The 17,637-nt window shown below is 45.7% G+C and overlaps 1 protein-coding gene across 3 annotated transcripts in view; it reads left to right on the top strand.

Moving 5' to 3' along the window:
* The window catches only part of ELP6 (elongator acetyltransferase complex subunit 6), a 154,396-nt gene that overhangs the window by 116,090 nt on the left and 20,669 nt on the right, over positions 1–17,637 (top strand). For all 3 annotated transcript variants that reach the window (XM_085628623.1, XM_085628622.1, XM_085628624.1), the window contains one exon: positions 11,038–11,184. In XM_085628623.1, coding sequence (XP_085484749.1) covers positions 11,038–11,184 — 147 coding nt within the window. The remainder of the gene's footprint in view (positions 1–11,037; positions 11,185–17,637) is intronic.

The raw sequence follows: 17,637 nt of genomic DNA, 5'->3' as shown, positions 1-17,637 counted from the left end.
TCCTTAGGCCTTTCCATGGCCACTAGCCAACCCCAGTCTACCTTCTGCCCCTTTCATGACCGTGCGAAGTGCTTCCAACCATGTCTTTACATGCCCAACCACCCCGGCCAACAAATCGCACAATTATTTCATGACAGAGGACGCAGTTCCCACAGACCACATGGACAGGTAGCCGGAAGTCAAGCCAGCCCACCACCCCCGGCAACCGCAGCCTCCAAACCACTTTAGCTTGCCCTCTGAACATCATGGGCATTCAGTGGGAGGCAGGATATGCTATTACCTGCACCACTGGAGGTCAATGATATTCAACTGTTGGGGTTTGCAGCTCATCCAAAGGGGCCTGCTCTCTCCCCTTTGTGACAATCCCCCCACCCAGTGCCACGTACTTATGACAAGCTGATGGAGGACAACCTCTCCTTGCTCCGCCAGAAAGTGTTAGCTATCTTGGCCAAGGGAGCAATTGAAAAGGTGCCGGCATCTGAAGTCGGTCGTGATAGACCTGCGCCTTCTTAATCTCTTCCTAGCAGTCTAGTCAGGCCAAGATTCCGATATTTTAGCCTCTATCCTGGAATTCGGTGAGACTGACTCTGAAGCTGTTGGGCCACATGGCCTCCTGTATCCTTCTTGTGACACATGCCTGTTGGCATATGTCGGCTCTGAAGTGGAACCTTAATTTCCAGTGGCAACAGCATCAGGGGAATCTCACCAACATGGTCCAGATGTTAGAAGGCACTGCAAAAGATCTGCAGTGGTGGCTAACGAACCATGATTTGGTCAGCGGCAGACCGCTCTACCTTCCCCAACAAGATCTGACTCTAGTGGCGATGCTTCACTTTTGGGCTAGAACTGCCATCAGGGAGAGGTGGATATCAGAGGACTCTGGTCTCCAGTGGAATCCAAACTCCACATCAACTTGTTGGCGCTCTGAGCGATCCGACTAGCACTGAAACCCTTTCTTCCTTCAGTCAAGGGGAAAGCTGGTTCAGGTGTAAACAGACAACACCTCTGCCATGTGCTATTGCAACAAACAGGGAGGGGTGGGGTCGTGGACCCTTTGTCGAGAAGCTCTGTGCCTCTGAGCATGGCTGGAAATTAAGGGCATATCCTCAGTGGTTCAACGACTGGCAGACTCTCTGAATGCCAGGTGGACGAACTCAGCCGTCAATGCCTAGTGGATCTCGAATGGCATCTCCATTCTAAGGTGGAACAAGGTGTCTTCCAAAAATGGGGAGATACTTGGTTGGATCTGTTCGCCTCCATCAAGAATGTGCAATGTCAGCAGTTTTGTGCACTGGAGTTCCCAAGACTGCTCTCCCTCTGTGATGCTTGTCGTCCCAAGTGGACTTGGGCCTCCTGTATGTGTTTCCGCCAATACCACTCCTGCCCAGAGTTCTCAAGAAGACCAGAAACGACCGGGCCCAAGTCATTTGTGTGGCTCTTGATTGGGCACAGAGAGTCTGGTAACCCAAGCTGCTGAGCATGAACATGGGTCCTCCGATCAGGCTGCCTACTCAGGAGGATGTTCTGTCGAAGCAACAGTGCAGGGTTCTCCATCCGAACCTGAAAACTCTTTGCTTTTATGCGTGGAGACTGAGCTGTGGCAGTTGCGAGCTTTCGATCTTCCGCCCAAGGTGTATTTCCCAGGTTATGTTGTTTATTCTTACTTTAGCCCAGCAGGGCTCTACTTTGGACATGTTGAAGGGCTATCTTTCCGCCATCTCGGCATTCTTGCGGTTGCCAGATAAGCTATCCCTGTACAAGTGTACTATTGTACCTAGGTTCATGAAAGGTCTCCAACACACGTTCCCACCTGCACCGTTCATTATGCTACAGTAGGACCTTAATTTAGTACTCACATTTCTGATGTGCGCTCCTTTCGAGCCATTATACAACTGTCTTATCAGGCTCCTTACTAAAAAAGACAGCTGTAGGAAGGTAGGATCCTTCTAGCATGGTTACACCCACTTTTTGCCTGGTGTCAGTGTGTTTTTGACCTAGTCTGATGGGATCCTGCTAATCAGGACCCCAGCAACCGTACTTTCTCCCCTAAATTGGCATGGTAAGTACTTTGGTACCTCCACAATTGGCTACTGGTGTTCCCTTATAAGTCTCTAGTATATGGTGCTGAGGTACCCAGGGCATAGGTACACCAGTGTTCTTCCATGGGCTGCAGCATGTATTGTGCCACCCATGGGAGACCACTTCAACAGTGACTACAGGCCTGCCATTGCAGCCTGTGTGAGTTGGTGCTTGCACCTCTCACAACAGATATGTCTCCTTATATCTGAGGTCACTACACTTAAAACCTATAGGTCACGCCAGTGGCAAGCTCTTAGGTCCTGAGGGCAGGGTGCTTGGTTCTAAGGGTGAGGGTGCCCCTGCATGAGCAGGACACCCTTACAAATCCCAGAGTAGATTATCCAGGCTTTGTAAGTGCCATCAGCCATTTTTAGACATATAGTGGACATCAGTCATTACGACATGTCTAACTATATAATGGCTGCAACAAACCCAGTCATGTTTGGTATCAAGCATGTTGGAATCATAGCCCAACATAGATTCCAGTGTTGTAAGTATGATCCCAAATACTGGGGGGCTCCTTAGGGGACCCCCCCTCCCCCGTACTCCCTATAACAGCCTTTCAGGGTCTGCATGCAAGCTAGTGCTGCTGCCGACCACAGACATAAATCTGCCCTCCTGCTGCTGAGCTGAACTCAATTAGGGGAACGTAGAACAGTAGGTTTCCTGTTACTGGGAGGTGTGACCACCTCCCGGTCAGGATTTAATGTATTGGGCTGGGGCGGGGCACAGATGATGCCCTCCTTGCATACTCCAGTTTAAACCAGTTCAGGAGACCTTGGTTCCCGCTCTGGAATGAAACTGGACAAAGGACATGGGAGTATCCTCTCCTCTGTCCAGTGCCTCCTCCGGGAGGGACCCCCGAGTTTTTCCATCCCTTTCCTTATGGTACTTAAGGGCTATTTTGGGACAACCATAAGGGTTGCCTGAATTGGTACAAGGTGCACCACTTGAATATGTGTTCACCATATACTAAGCCAGCCTCCTACAACAGCCTTTCTAGTGGCAATCACATCTACCCGGAAGGGCAGTGAGCTACAAATACTGTTATCTCATCCTTCCTACATTACCATCTATTCAAGCAAGTTGGTTCTTCGGGCCACAGCATCCTTCCTACCAAAGGTGGGAACTCCCTTACATGTAAACCAGTCCATCACTCTGCCTACCTTTTATGATCTGCCTCACCCCTCTAAAGAAGAGGAGAGACTCCATCGACTGGACCCAAAAATAGCCTGGTCATTCTACCTTGACCACACAAGAGTTCTCGGTGGACGATCAACTGTTTGCGGGGGATGTCTGAGCCAAAAAAAGAAAGGCAGTGCAGAAACGGACCATCTCATAGTGCTCTCCATCAAAATATGCAATGCATTTGCCAAAAATCAACCTCCTGATGGTTTATGAGCTCATTGCACCATAGCCAAAGCTGCGACCACTGCGTTGGCTTGTGGGGGGACCTGTCCTGAATATTTGTCAGGTAGCAACGTGTGCTTCCCTGCACACGTTTACGAAACACTGCTGCCTGGACATTCAGGTCCGCTAAAACAGATACTTTGCCCGTTCGGTCCTGTAGGGCTTCCTAGTTTAATCAGTGTTGCAGCTCCACCTCTGGGAAGGTATTGCTTAGGTGTCTATTCTGTGGTAAGGAATCTGTGGCTAGAACTCTCTATCAGATTAACAAGTTACTTACTTTCCGTAACGCCTAATCTGGTATAGACTCTATATAGCCGCAGATTCCTTACCGACTCGCCCATCCTCCCCGCTCTTCGAACGGATTCAGATTGAAGGGCTGTTCGCTCTAAAAGGCCCTAATTTCACGCAACAGTGGCCAGTGATCTTCGGGGCTCTGCGATTCTGGTGTGGAAAGTTGCAAAAAGAAACTGACATCAGCGCACTAGGGTGATGCCTAGATAGGCACTGCATGCGTTACTTCCAGCGCTGACATCAAGCGGAGCCGAACGACGACACCTACCAGCACGCAGGAGTACTGCTCACGAAAAATATCTGGATCCAGCCTGACGCCTGGGGTTTTCTAAAGTAAGAGATATGTGGTTAGATAGAGACCAGTTAAGGTGTTACCGAAGATAAGTAACTTGTTCTTTGGGCTTTGTCGAAATGTTTGCAGTGTGTACGTTCCACACAGCCATATGTATTTTGCAGAGGCGGCTCCTCAGCTAAGGCTGAGGAGCGTCGCCCCACTGCCTCAAAGCACCAAAAAACAGGAAAAAATAAAATGATAATAACTAATTTTATTATCCTTTTATTTTGTCCTTCTGCGGTCGCTTGATGAGTGGGCAGGGCGGGGCTAAAGAGCAGGGAAGGAGTGGTACAGCCCTCTTAAGTGCGCAACGACTGTTTGGTGGGCCCTCTCTGGTCGCCCAAAACAGTAATGCGCACGTTTCCTGTTTTCCATGCACGCTGCTTTACAGCCTGCATGGAGAACATGCCCGGCGTGTCACTGCGCTCTCACCAATCACATTTCAGCGTTGTGATTGGCTGCGGGGAGCGTGGGAGCCCTGGTGCTTCCTGCTTCATATTTCACACAGGAAGCCAGAAAGAGGATGCAAGAGAGGCAGCAGGCCGATTTTTATTTATGTTTTTAAATTTGTTAAACTTTTTTATTTTCATTTACAAGGACAATATAACAAAAAAGCTGGTTACATTGGGTAGTGTCTGTTACCGTATTACTTTCATTGCAGGTCATATGCTCAGGTAATGCAGTGTCAAGAGTTGTCGTATTTTACATTTTGGATGTATCAAAACGTCTGGATCACCGATCCCGGCCATTGTTATGCCCCCTCACTGGACCCAGTGGGTTAGTCGCTCAAGTCTGGATCCGAGTCTGATGCCGGAGGAGCACAGATGTAACCCTGAAATGAATTCCACCTACCCCACACCCGTTCCCACTTTTTGGGACAACCTCTGTGTATAAAAACTGCTTTTTTGGCCACCATTGAGCTATCCATATCTTGACACCATTGTCTCTGCTGGGGGGCTGCTGGCACACCCCAGTGTTGTGCAATATTGCGTTTTGCCAACATGATCCCCAGGGTTGCCCAGTCTTGTGCTGCGTGATTTAGGTCAGTTGGTTCCCATATATTGAGGAGGCACCTTTTTGGTTTCGGAGGAACCTGAGAACCACACACCCGAGTAATTGTGTCCATCACCTCCTCCCAGTAGTGTGTTATGTGTGGACATTCCTAGAACGTGTGGTAGAATGTGCCCCTTGTCCCACATCCCCGCAGACAGAGGTGTTTCAGCTCGGCCGATTTTGTGGCGCATAGTTCTAGTGTAGTATGTCCGATGTAAGACCTTCAGTTGCACCAACCGTAGCCGGGACGGGATCGCCACCTCCCTTGGGGACGCTAGTGCTTCTTGCCAGTCCTGGTCGTCTATGTCTCCAAGGTCCACCCGCCATTTGTCTCGCAAGGCTAGTGTGGGATCTTTCTGATTATTGATAAGTTTACGATAAGTGAGGGAAATGGCCCTCTTAGTGAGCTGGTCTGTAAGGAGACGGTCCTCAAGTGGGGATGATTCGGGGAGAACCGTGCCTCTAGGTATGGCCCTTGTAAGTGCGTGTTTAATTTGGTGTAGTGAAATAGTTCTGTGTCAGCCATTTGATATGTCGTTTGCAGTTGAGTAAAAGCCACTACTTCTCCCTTTTTCCAAAGGTCCCCAATTCTTGAGATACCAATCCGGTCCCACTGCGCTAACCCCTTACTGTTGCGGAGTGTACCAAGTTTGGGTGTATCCCACAATGGTGTGAGTTGTGTCAGGACTCCCTCCCATCCGAGCGCCCGCTGCACTTCTTTATGAACCATGTGCGTATTGTATGCGCGGTGGGACCCATCCATGCATCTTTTTTGTTCTTGTGGTAAAGCGCCCTCAGAGGTCCTTCGGTCCCAAGAGCATGTCGGTCGAGCCGGAGAGCCGGTTCCTCCTGAGGGGCATGGAGCCATTGGTTCACTATAATAAGTTGTGAGGCCCAGTAGTACAGCCGTATGCTAGGCAATGCTATTCCACCATCGTACCAGCTCTTAGTAAGTTTGGACAGAGCTATGCGGGGGGGTTTGCCACCCCAGAGGAGCAGTCCCACCTCAGCCTCGACTACCTTAAAGTAAGAGTCAGGGACCAGGGTGGGTGTATTTTGCAGAGCCTATAGGAATCGCGGGAGAGCCATGATTTTAAATAAGGCTGCGCGGCCCAGGAGGGTCGGATAGTGTATGCTAGTGCTTTACGTCGTTCTTTAATCTCCGGAGGGGTGGCTTAAGATTTCTCTCGTAAAATTGAGCAGGATCTGGGGTAATGTGGATACCCAGGTATTTAAAGCAGTCTTTCCCCAGCTGTATCGTCACTCCCTTGGGTAGACGTGGAGGGGAACCGTGGAGGACAAACAGAATCGACTTCGCCCAGTTAATCGTGTAGCCCGAACATCTGCCATAAGCGGCATAAATGTCTAGTAGACAGTTGATGGAGCGGCTGGGGGAGGACATATATAATAATATATCATCCGCGTACAGTGATATACGGTCCTATCACCCCTCTGTCCATCGCAGTCCTCGTATCATTGGGTCGTTTTGTATCCAGGTCGCAAGGGGCTCGAGCACTTGGGCGAATAGGAGCGGGGATAGGGGACATCCCTGTCTGGTCCCGCGCCCTAGAGGGAAGTTCTCAGAGATGCGCCCATTGACCACAACATGCGCCAGGGGTTGTTTATATAGTAGCTGGACCCATGCGCGAAAATTGGGCCCAAAACCAAAGTACTGTAATACTGCGAACATGAAGGGCCATTCCACCCGATCAAAAGCCATGCTGGCATCCAGCGATAGAATGACTGCCTCCTCTCGGATGGTAGACATTCGAGCCAACACCCCGTGGAGCCTTCTTAAATTCATTGCCGTGTTGCGGCCAGGCAAAAACCTGGACTGAACCGGGTGGATAAGTGACGCGAGGTCTGGCTGAAGCCTAGTGGCCAGTACTTTCGCTAAGATTTTCGCCTCCGCATTGAGGAGTGAAATAGGACGGTATGAGGCACAATCCTGAGGGGGCTTGCCAGGTTTTGGAATCGTCACTAAGGTCGCTGTCCTCTGATCTCTGGGCAATATTCCCCTATCCAGACTGTCTACGTACATTTTCAGTAAGTGGGGTCCCAGTCTTTCTGCATCCGTTTTATAGAACTCTACCGGAATGCCGTTGGGACCTAGGGCTTTGCCTGATTGTAGACCCCTAAGTGCAGCAATAATTTCAACCACTGTAAATGGCTCGTCTAGTGTGTCTGCGTCTCGGGGTGTCAAAGTGGACAACCGAATGTCTCTGAGAAAATCTAAATTCTCCGCCACTGTGGCGTTCGTGGATGGTGTGTAGACTGCCTCGTAGTGGCTTGCAAAGGCTGTCACTATGTCTTGAGGGTCCTTTACGTCCTCCCCGGAGGGTAAATGCAGAAGGGCCACCCAGCGACTAGCGTGCTCTTTCTTGTCTAGCCAGGCCAGCAACTTACAGGCCTTGTCCCCCATCTCATAGATTGTGTGTTGTGGACTCTCATCTTGGCTTCCTCCCATGTGTAGTCCCTATACGCTTGTTTGGCCAGGTCTAGCTTATGCGTAGTCTCATTGGTCTGTGTTCTGGTGTGTTCATCTTCTGCTAGGCTAACCGCGCTCCCTAGTTATAGCACTTGGTGGGCCTTGCCACGTTTGTGCGATGTTATTACAGATATTGCTTGCCCTCGTAGGACCGTCTTGTACGCCTCCCATAGAATACTAGGGGAATCAACTGAGTGTGTATTTTCTTGAAAATATTGTTCTGTGGTTTTTCGCAGCTGTTTCCTAATAGTCGGGACTATGAGGTACCCCGGGTAAAGCGGATAAATGCGTTTACGTCCCACGTGCTGTGATGTGTGTGTCACTAACAAGGGTGAGTGATCGGATATCCCTCTAGGGAGGTGTGTGATCTCTGAAATTGCTGCTAGGCTTGCCGGGGATGAGAGGATGTAATCTATCCTGGACAGACTGTTATGGACACCTGAGTGGTACGTGTATTGGCGCGCCGCCGGATGTCGTGTACGCCAGACGTCTATAAGTCCCATTGCTTCCGCAAAGTCACATAAATGTGTAGGGGGCTTCTCTTGGTCTCGCGCTGGTAACCTATCCTGGGAGGCGTCAGGGACTGCGTTAAAGTCTCCTCCTATAATAAGTTCCCCCGGGGGTAGGGTGAGCAGAAACTCACCAAGAGCTGAGCGGGCCAGGGCATGGAGCGCGGGCGGTACGTATACTGTAACTAAGTTGTATGCTCGTGCCTCCCATTGACAGGATAGTGCCGCAAAACGCCCCTGGTCATCCCTCTGAGTGTCCTGTATTATCAATGGGCAGCTTTTACGTATTAATATTCCCACCCCTCTGGATCCTGTGGTGAACTCAGAGTGTATTACCATTCTGAAACCCCATCTGTCAAGGGCTGTAGTAGCGGTCACTACCAAGTGGGTTTCCTGCAGGAGGACAACAGACGGGGCGTGTCCCTTGAGATGTTGTAACACGAGCCCTCGTTTGATTTTATGATTTTCTTTTTTAAGTAATCCCCCTCCCCCTTGCTTTTCAAAGTTGTTCTCAATAAATGTGAAATGTTTTGAATTGGCTGGGTGAATGTGGAGCATACTTTGAGATTTGTTAAGGGTGTGCTTCCCTTTCAGAACCAAAAGGTGGCACCGTTGGATTACTAAAGCGTAGAAAGGTGAATTTAGATTGGAAAAACAGTAGATGCCCTCTTGCATGAGGGCGCTGTTCTCTGTTAATGTGAAAGCTAACATACAAAAATATAAATACCGTAATTCTCTACAGCAATATCCTTACATAAATATAGAAGTATATCAGTTTGTATCGATATCTGTGAATAGTAGTTTTATATAAAGTTACTGACCTGTTAGATTATAACGTATGAAAAGTACAACTAAAACACTTGCCTCACGCACAGAAAGCAATAAACGTCAAAGCAAGCAGTGCTTGTCTAATTATCATTTCACCTTGTATTCGGTTTATGGTGGTGGCCTTCATCATGAGTGGCATAATACTCCCGATTCTACCGAAAACTCTTGTTTCAGCCGAATCCGGATTAGAAGCAGTGCGGTATTAACTCATTCGGTATTCTAGGATGCGGTAAATAATTCATGTATTTCCCCCGGCCTACTCCGGCAGCTAGATGGTTTGGAATTTGGTTTTTCCATGCGGAAATTGGTGCATTTAGCTCCATTTTCTGTATGGAATTCCTTATTCCATACGTGCCTATATTGGCTCAACATCACCTATCGACCCCCTGTAGTACCCGGGCCCAGTTTCACATGCACATTATAGCTCTTAAATCACAACATTGATTGGCAGATTCAGCCAACGTTTTACATACCCTTCACAAGCCTACTGTTCGCACCTCAGACATCACTGTGGCGAGACCCACTGCCCTCATTTTAAATGCCGAGCTCCAATGCGGAAAGGAAAGGGAGAAACGGCACTTTAACTCACCAAGGTCCAGGCGCGTGCACGTTACTTGAGCCGTGGTGGCGCTCACAGTCTCAGTGCAGACTCCCAGGACCTTGCTTTCAGTTTATCTCGCGCTCGGAGGACCTAAGGCGCCCAATCAGCGCTCTTTAAACGCCACCGTGGCTACCTTTGTGAACCCGTTAAGTGTTGTGTGCTGAATAGGCTTTGAGAAAGCTTTCAGATCTACACAGTGATAAGGCACATCCCAGATTTAGGTGTGGTCACTGGTCAGTGATCTGAAAGGAGTCTAAGTCAAACCCAAGTATGTAAAACCTTAACCTCACCTTTATGGTCTTGTAAGTGGCAGTTCTTTTTTTTTATATAAATCTTTTTATTGTACAAACACAAAATAACAATACAACAAAAAAAACAACAACATAAAAAAGCAATTGTTCGGAATATCACATAATTTAAAATAAATGCATCACGTATATGACCAATGAAATTAAAATAGACAGTAGCGATGACATACAGGCACATCATCGTATTAAATCCCTAAGGGGACTCCCTATCCACATCATATGCAGCATCCTCTGCAAAGGGGGTACATAAAAGTCCTCTATACTCATTCCATGGGACCCATATTTTAGCCCATTTGCCTGGGCATTCTCTACCTTTGTATATCACCCTCTCGGCTTGCATGCACCAGTCCATGTCTCCAGCCCAGTCCGTACGGCGGGGCACGACTCCCCCCTTCCATGTTCTGGCAATGTTCCTTTTTAGCTATGATACAGCCCAAAGAGACCCACGGTTGTTTGGTGCGGTTCAGATCGGTAGCATCCCAGATGTTTAAGAGACAGAGCCTGGGGGAGGGTTCTATTGCTTTCTGACATATTTGGGACATAGTGAACATAATCTTGTTCCAGTAGTGTTGGAGAGTCGGGCAGTCCCACCACTGAGTAAGTGGCAGTTCTAACTCAGCTCCCCCACCCCCCAATCACTGGACTAGAAGTTTACGTCTAGGAGAATGAGTTACAGAGCAGTGCTGTCCTGCCTCTGGGGTGGGTTGTAAAGCTGTGATGATGTGACTAGTCTTATGTTGAAGGGATTTCCTGGAATGATGTTTTCTGAAGTAACAGCCAAGGCCTTTACACTGCTAACATGGGTGTTTCACAGAGCAGATAGATTAGCATCTGTTCTTTTTGGATGAAGGCTGTGCCATAGTTATACCTACAGTGACAGCATAAGTACAAACCCTGCAAGAGTCAATGAGTTATCAACATGAAAAAGTGACCAGAGATAACAATGGGGCCATGCTCATTGATTAACGGGGAAGACCATTGAAAGATCTTAGAGGAATCAGCACTACTGGTGGTTTCTTCCATTTCCTCTATCGATTCACCTCAGTGTGGTGATTCCTCTGTGATCTTCCTAGGGGGAATGACCGATTAAAAAGAGATTCCACAGGCCAACCTCTTCTTATCTTTTTTTGGTGTAGGGAAACATAGTGGCACTGGCGCACAGCACCGATGACTCTGAGGATGATGAAAATGAACTTGTGGTCAGTTTCCTTCGCCACCAGAGCAGCCTGATCCTAGAGGCCGAGGGGCTGGCGACTGGCTTCTGCAAGGATGTGCATGGGCAGGTGAGCGCTAGGAGTCTACCTTTTTGTACTTCAGACAGCGATTTTGGCCTTTGGTAGAGTGCGAAGCTGAAGAAGCAGTGTGAAGTTTAACTGTACCTGTGTGTTGTATGTAGAGTGTTTTCCTGTAACTCAAATCATCATTAAACACGTCCTTATTCTGTTTAGCTTCATTGAGTGCTTATATCAATTGAAATTAGTTTTATTCGATCATTTAAAAACAATCATAAAAGCATTACAAGTATAAAAACAACGACATTCAGATAAAAAAAACAGCTGCTCGAACAGTTTAAAGATCTACCATTAGAGAGGGCTGACTTTAAAAAACTTCCCACGTTAAAACAAGTGAGATGTTTGTTAATATACGTATAAAATACAAGGCAGGCTTCCTATAGCAAAACTGATACAATTTAAGGACAGGTTTAAAAAACTTTCTGGTTAAAAGTTCATAATATTTACAAAAAAGTGTCTATATACTATACAACTGTGTTGCCTGGTGATCTGGAACAGAATTTATTTATAGATTATGTCAATATATACAGATGTAAACACGAGGAGATGCCAAGACGTGGGTCCCTTGCTCACTTTGCCACTGGATTCAAGCTAACCTGGCTGATGAGGGGTGTTACCCCAAAACCGGTCCCAGGATGTCTGTTTTCGGTCCAGGAAGACCTGGCTTGAAAGTTCGGGCTGGACTGTTCCCATGAGGCACAGGATCAAGACTGATTTGCACATGGCCAGGTCTGAACTGGGGTGACGAAGTGAGCTAAAGAACGATGATGGATTCAACCCAGATGTGTGACTGGGGGTGTGTCTGAAAAGATTCAGCACTCCGTCCATCATCTCTTTGTGTTTGCAATATATACAGATGTATCAGACGACAACATGTGTACACATTACATCCATATATATTGTTTATTCAAATGACAATGTCTATAATGATCATTCTAATGGACAATGTATACACATAACATATCTGCGTAGGTTGCAAGTATCAAAAGACTGTGTATATAAATTATATAAAGTTTATCAAAGATAACAAGCTCACCCAAGCAACATGTGTCATTGTGGCCAAATAAAAAATGAAATTGTAAAAAAATGGCAAAACAAAACTTCTTAATAGTCAAAGATTAGCCCATGCCAATTGGGAAAGCAGAAAAGGCACAAAGGCCAAGCAAATTACTAGCAAAGACAGTGTGTTGGCAAAAATATACACCCTACAGAACATATCTAGACCATAAATGCTCTGTGTGCATTAAAAAAAATAAGAGCAGTGTTGCACCATTTCAGGAAAACTCAGCCCCAAAAATCACGGAGGAAACAGCCTTTACCACACATCCATTACCACACCAGCCTTTACCACACAACCATTACCACACCAGCCTTTACCATTCATCCATTACCACACCAGCCTTTGCCACATAGGTAAGAACCCAAATGATCGTTATGCTTCCATATAGGTTCTGATGAAAATAGTGGACCAGCTCCCCTTATATTGTTCCATCAGTCCCTTCAACTTTGAAGGCAAATATATCTAGGGATCTTCCAGTTGCAGTCAATATTTTCTGGTGGTGGGGACACTTGCAGAACTGTGGTGACATATTGTGGTCTCTGGAGACACCAGTACCCAATGGGAATGGGTTAGTTTAGGGTTGAGCTTGACCACAAATTCAGCTGGCAATATCCCTGTAACTATAAGGGCTAGAAAGATGGTTTAAAGGATTCTGTCACAAGGAGGACTTCCTCCAGGCACTGGAGCCGGAGCTCAGGCTGGAGGTGTGAAGACCCACGTTATCCTGGTCTCTCTGGTACTGAAGAAACGGGGACATGGGTACCCTTTGAGTTGGGATTGAGTGCTCCCTCCTTTCCCCTGCTCTCGGCAGCAGTGAGACTCTGCAGGTGTTCCCTGACTTAGGCCCACTATGAAATGAGGATAACAGTTCATCAGTGTTTCTACCTCTGGTTCTCTTGTCCTGTTTCTAGTACACTGGTGTGCTGGCTTCATCAGTGTCCTGATAAAGCTGGTGACCAAGTACTGGCTGAGGCACCCGGCACATTTACACCTCAAGTGACCAAGGCAGGATGACACAGCCAGCCGGGTGGTTTATCCCACTGAAGTGTTTGTGTCCCTATATTACTGGAGAAGCACCTTTATTGATGCACACATGAGTTCAAACAGACCCATCGTTTCAGCGACCCGCCTGTGAACTAAACATTCCAAATACACAACATATGTACTACAGCCTTTTGTCAGATTTCAAGATGGCAAATTAACACAGTTATGGAGACCAAATTGACTTTAAGCTGCAGAGAGTTAGAAGGCAGCCTTCCCACATGATTAAAGGTAAAAAGAGCTGTGCCCTTGAATATAATTACGGTGCCATCACCTAGCCTGAGTGGAGAGGACAGATGGTAGCTACTCTCACTGAGAATGGGGTATGATTTAGGTACCCCCAAGACATCACAGCAGAATTGTGATGTTCAGAAAAAACACAATGATATGGAGTTTCTCCCTTAGGCTTGCGTGATTGTCCAGCTCACTGCAGGAAAAGCTAAGTGCTCCAGAAAATTGTGCAGTTGTAAGTGGTACAGCTTCCCAAAGCCAAGCAGAGAAATGTGGTCCCAATGAATGTGATGGAAGATCTCTAGTAACTTCCTTTCTCCTTTGTTGGATCTCCATTGATCATCATAAGCAATGAATAAACCCAACCGCATATATACAACATACACTTTTTTTTAGAAAAGATCATTTTAAATATAAAAATAAATATTTGACAGCTCATCTTAAGGCTGTATTGCCCAAGTTTAGCTTTATTTTTTATTTTATTAAATAGAAGTTGTGAAAAATTTACAAATTCTATCCCGAACCTTTTTTAAAGCAAAAATGAGAGAACGAAAGAGCAATGTAGGTAGCTAGGCTGCAGCCTACAGAGGCTGGAGAACTGACATTTCACCTTTAAGGGGGATCATTCCATCAGGATCCCATCATAGCCCGTGACTGGCAGCTCCTTCAGTTCTTTTTTTTCTTTTTCTGGCTCCTGTTAACAAGATCCTGAAGGGCTGAGTCTGGCTGTTCAGGCTGTAGTCTTTGTAAAAAACCTGCCCAAACCTTGGAAATGTGCTTCCAGTTGACATTGCTTAGCTTCCAAGTGTATGTGGATTATTTTCTGGCAGGAAATATTTTCCTTTCCATCTAAAATATATTCATTGTTGTCCTTTTGTCCTTCCTATGGTAGAAAGAAAGAAGAGGGTCACTGCATCATATGCTTCCCTGAAACCATTTGCTCAGACCAGTGTCCCCACTGTTTGATGTTTTCAACTAGAATTCTGAAGGACAGGGAACAGATCTACCTTCATTGGCTGAAGGGGGTGGTCTTGTGAGGGAGGAGACAGTGCACCCCCTATCTCAGCTGTAACCAGTGGTTTTGAGTAATCCTCCAGAGAAAGATCCAGGAAGAGATGGCTGTTGGCAAGGAATTTGCAAATTACCTCAGGTCAGCTCCCAATGTAGAGGTGGAATCTCCCAGCAGGACCTTTCAGGAAAATCACAAGGGGGGTCTTGAACAAAGCTGCAAAATGCCTTCTGTGATTGTGGCTTTGCACAGAAGACCTCTCTGCCAGTAACAAAGAAATGTCAACATTTCACATCCAGACACTGCTAGGTGGGTCTACACGGAAATGCCCTGTAGACTGACTGATCACAGCAGATTCTATACACTTTTCTACCAAGAGCCTTGAAGTCATTGTTCATCATGTAGTTGCTTGGAGCTTCAGATCCTGCATCCCAACCTTCAGTAATAGAGCTTTGGAGCTTAGTTTCTGAAGCCATGCAATATGGACATTTAAACCTCTATCGAGAGTCCATGCAATTTCTCAAGAAATTAAAAGTTCATTCACCAAGGCTTTCTATGCCTTTAAATGGAAGATGTTCTGCATATTGTGTTTACAGAAGAACATCAACCCCACCGAAAGGAATGTCCACACACTCACACACTCACTCACTCTATTCACTCTTAGGGCCGGAAACAGAAAGCATTGATTTCTCAAGTCAAATACACTTGCCAGTGTTTCCCAAACAGTGGGTGGCGACCCACTGGTGGGTGAAACTAGCAGATATTTGGTGAGTCGCTAAAGTCCAATCAATAAATAAAGCTGCCTTTAAATTCTTTATTTATCTTGTCACATTTGCAGCACTTCAAAGACAGATGTCAAAAGTCAGAATATGTCTTCTGGCAAATTGCTTCTATTTTAGGTCGAGCCTGGGCAGTGCATGCGCTGCTCTGCGAGGCATGCTGTATTCTTGTATGGACTCGAAGCTCCGCCTATATTTTTCATTTGCTTGTGTCATTGTCCTTTGTAAATGCTGGCTTCTGATTCATTAATAGGTTTGTTAGTCCCTCCTTATTACTGCCATGTCTTAATTTGTATCCTCCCATGAGGACTGGCCCTTTTACTTCTGTTATTGCATTGTACGTCCTATTTAGTCTGTAAGCACTATTTTCTTTAATTAGTTTCTCCTACTGCAAGCACTACATGCTTTCCTGCAACATTCAGCGCACCATGCAAGCTTTCACTTTCCAAGCAGCCTGGGACAAAGGCGGCCTCTTCTTTGAAGTGAAATAGGTCTCGCATTTACAAGAGTTTGAGCTATTGGCATTGTAAATGTATGTGTTCATTATCAAAACAGATAAATAAAAGGCATTGTCATTTACAATGCCCATAGCTTAAACTCTTGCAAATGCGAGACCTATTGCATTGCAAATGCTTGTTTTAACACTGTGACTGGTGTTTACAAATTCCTCTTACTTTACAGTCAGAGAAGGAATAGTGAAGTGAATTATGTGACAATCCTGCTGGGGTACATGAAGTGTCTAAGGAAAGGCTGTAGGATGTATTTATTTCGTAACACACACACAATGTAAATGCCTGTAAATGAACTGTCCACATTCAGCAGTTAGGAAAGCAAAAATTAAGAATTTTTTATAACCCCAAAGTTTGATGGAAACAAAGATTTTTGTAGGATCAGAACAAATCAAGACACTTTAATTGGTTATGCACAAATAATAAATATTCATTGAAACCCGATTTCCACACATTCTCATTTGTGTGCAATGTAGTTTTACCTGTAAAACTGTATGTCTGTGCAAATGTGATGACCATTTCAATAGCTAATGTGCTGTCTCTAAATGACAATGGCCACCACACAAGGCTCTACTTACATTAAAACATTTCTTAGTGGGTCATGGTTCTAAAGTTTAGGAAGCACTGCACTATACTTTGATCTTGGTACTGTTGTAATAAATGTGTTTATTAGTACTCTTGTTCAAAATAACGTGTTGTGGACCACCTTTATTTTCAATGGTGTGTGTGTGTGTGTATATGATTCGTGTAGCGGGAGCTGAGAAAAAAGGGGGGTCCCAAAACATGTTTTCCCCATGCAATTTCCCATAGGACCTTTAGCCGCAGCTACTGCCCGAACTGCTGAACGGAATTACACCAAATTTGGCAGAAAGGTAGACCTTGGTTCAGAGTCGTGCCTTTTGCTTAAATGGTGTTAATCCGTTCAGTAGTTCCTGAAAAAATCAAAATCACATATATATCTGGGCGGAGCCTAACCACACATCTCATCGTGAGATCTGATTGGCTGTCAGTACTTCATCCAAGAAGTGTTGGCAGCCATCTTGGGACCAATATACATGATAGCACCTCATTAAAGAGCATTACAGTTAATAGAAGGTTTTAAGACTTTAGTTACATTATAAATCATTTGTTGATGGTACCATACTCATTTTAGGAATTGTGGTGTGTTCTAAGGTGATTTTACCATGTGAAAAAGCCTTCTGCTGTGATATCATGAATCATACTTGAGAGAGAAAACTATTTTCTCATGCTTTTCCCACAGAGGTTTGGAAGATGATCTATAAGCTAAACTGAGAGCATATTTTCTGTAAATTCACATTATCTTTCTCAGTCATGTGAGAATGAAGTCTGACATTCTCAGTAAAACATGTACATCCAACAAGGGCAGAGACTGTCTGTTGATTCCTTTGTGTTCTACTGCAGCTTCCCAGAGTGTTCTAAAGAACAACTAGAGCGCTAACAGTCCTACTTATGACAAACGTATGGCACACCTGAAGCCATCTTGGTTGGAATAAAGTGGTAACTCTTAAAACATTTAATTTAAAAGGAACAAAATGAGGGGGTTCATTTTGCCATAGAAAGTATGATTAGTGCTGCAGAAAGAAAAAATTGGGGCACATTTTGAGTGACTTCTCAAATCCTCTTCTATTTCATTAAAAAATTCTGACATGCACTTTCAATACCAGCAGCAGACTTCCCTGGTGAGCAGTAGCTTTACTACAGTGATCTAATGAGCAACTAGAGTGCTAACATTCTGAATTTATGGCAAATGTGTGACACATCTGAATGCCTTCTTGATGGAATCAAAGTAAAAAA

The sequence above is a fragment of the Triturus cristatus genome, chromosome 10, assembly GCF_964204655.1.
Source record: "Triturus cristatus chromosome 10, aTriCri1.1, whole genome shotgun sequence".
In the NCBI taxonomy this organism is placed as follows: domain Eukaryota; kingdom Metazoa; phylum Chordata; class Amphibia; order Caudata; family Salamandridae; genus Triturus; species Triturus cristatus.
The sequence above is the reverse complement of the archived record's forward strand: the minus strand, read 5'-3'. Positions and strand labels throughout refer to the sequence as shown.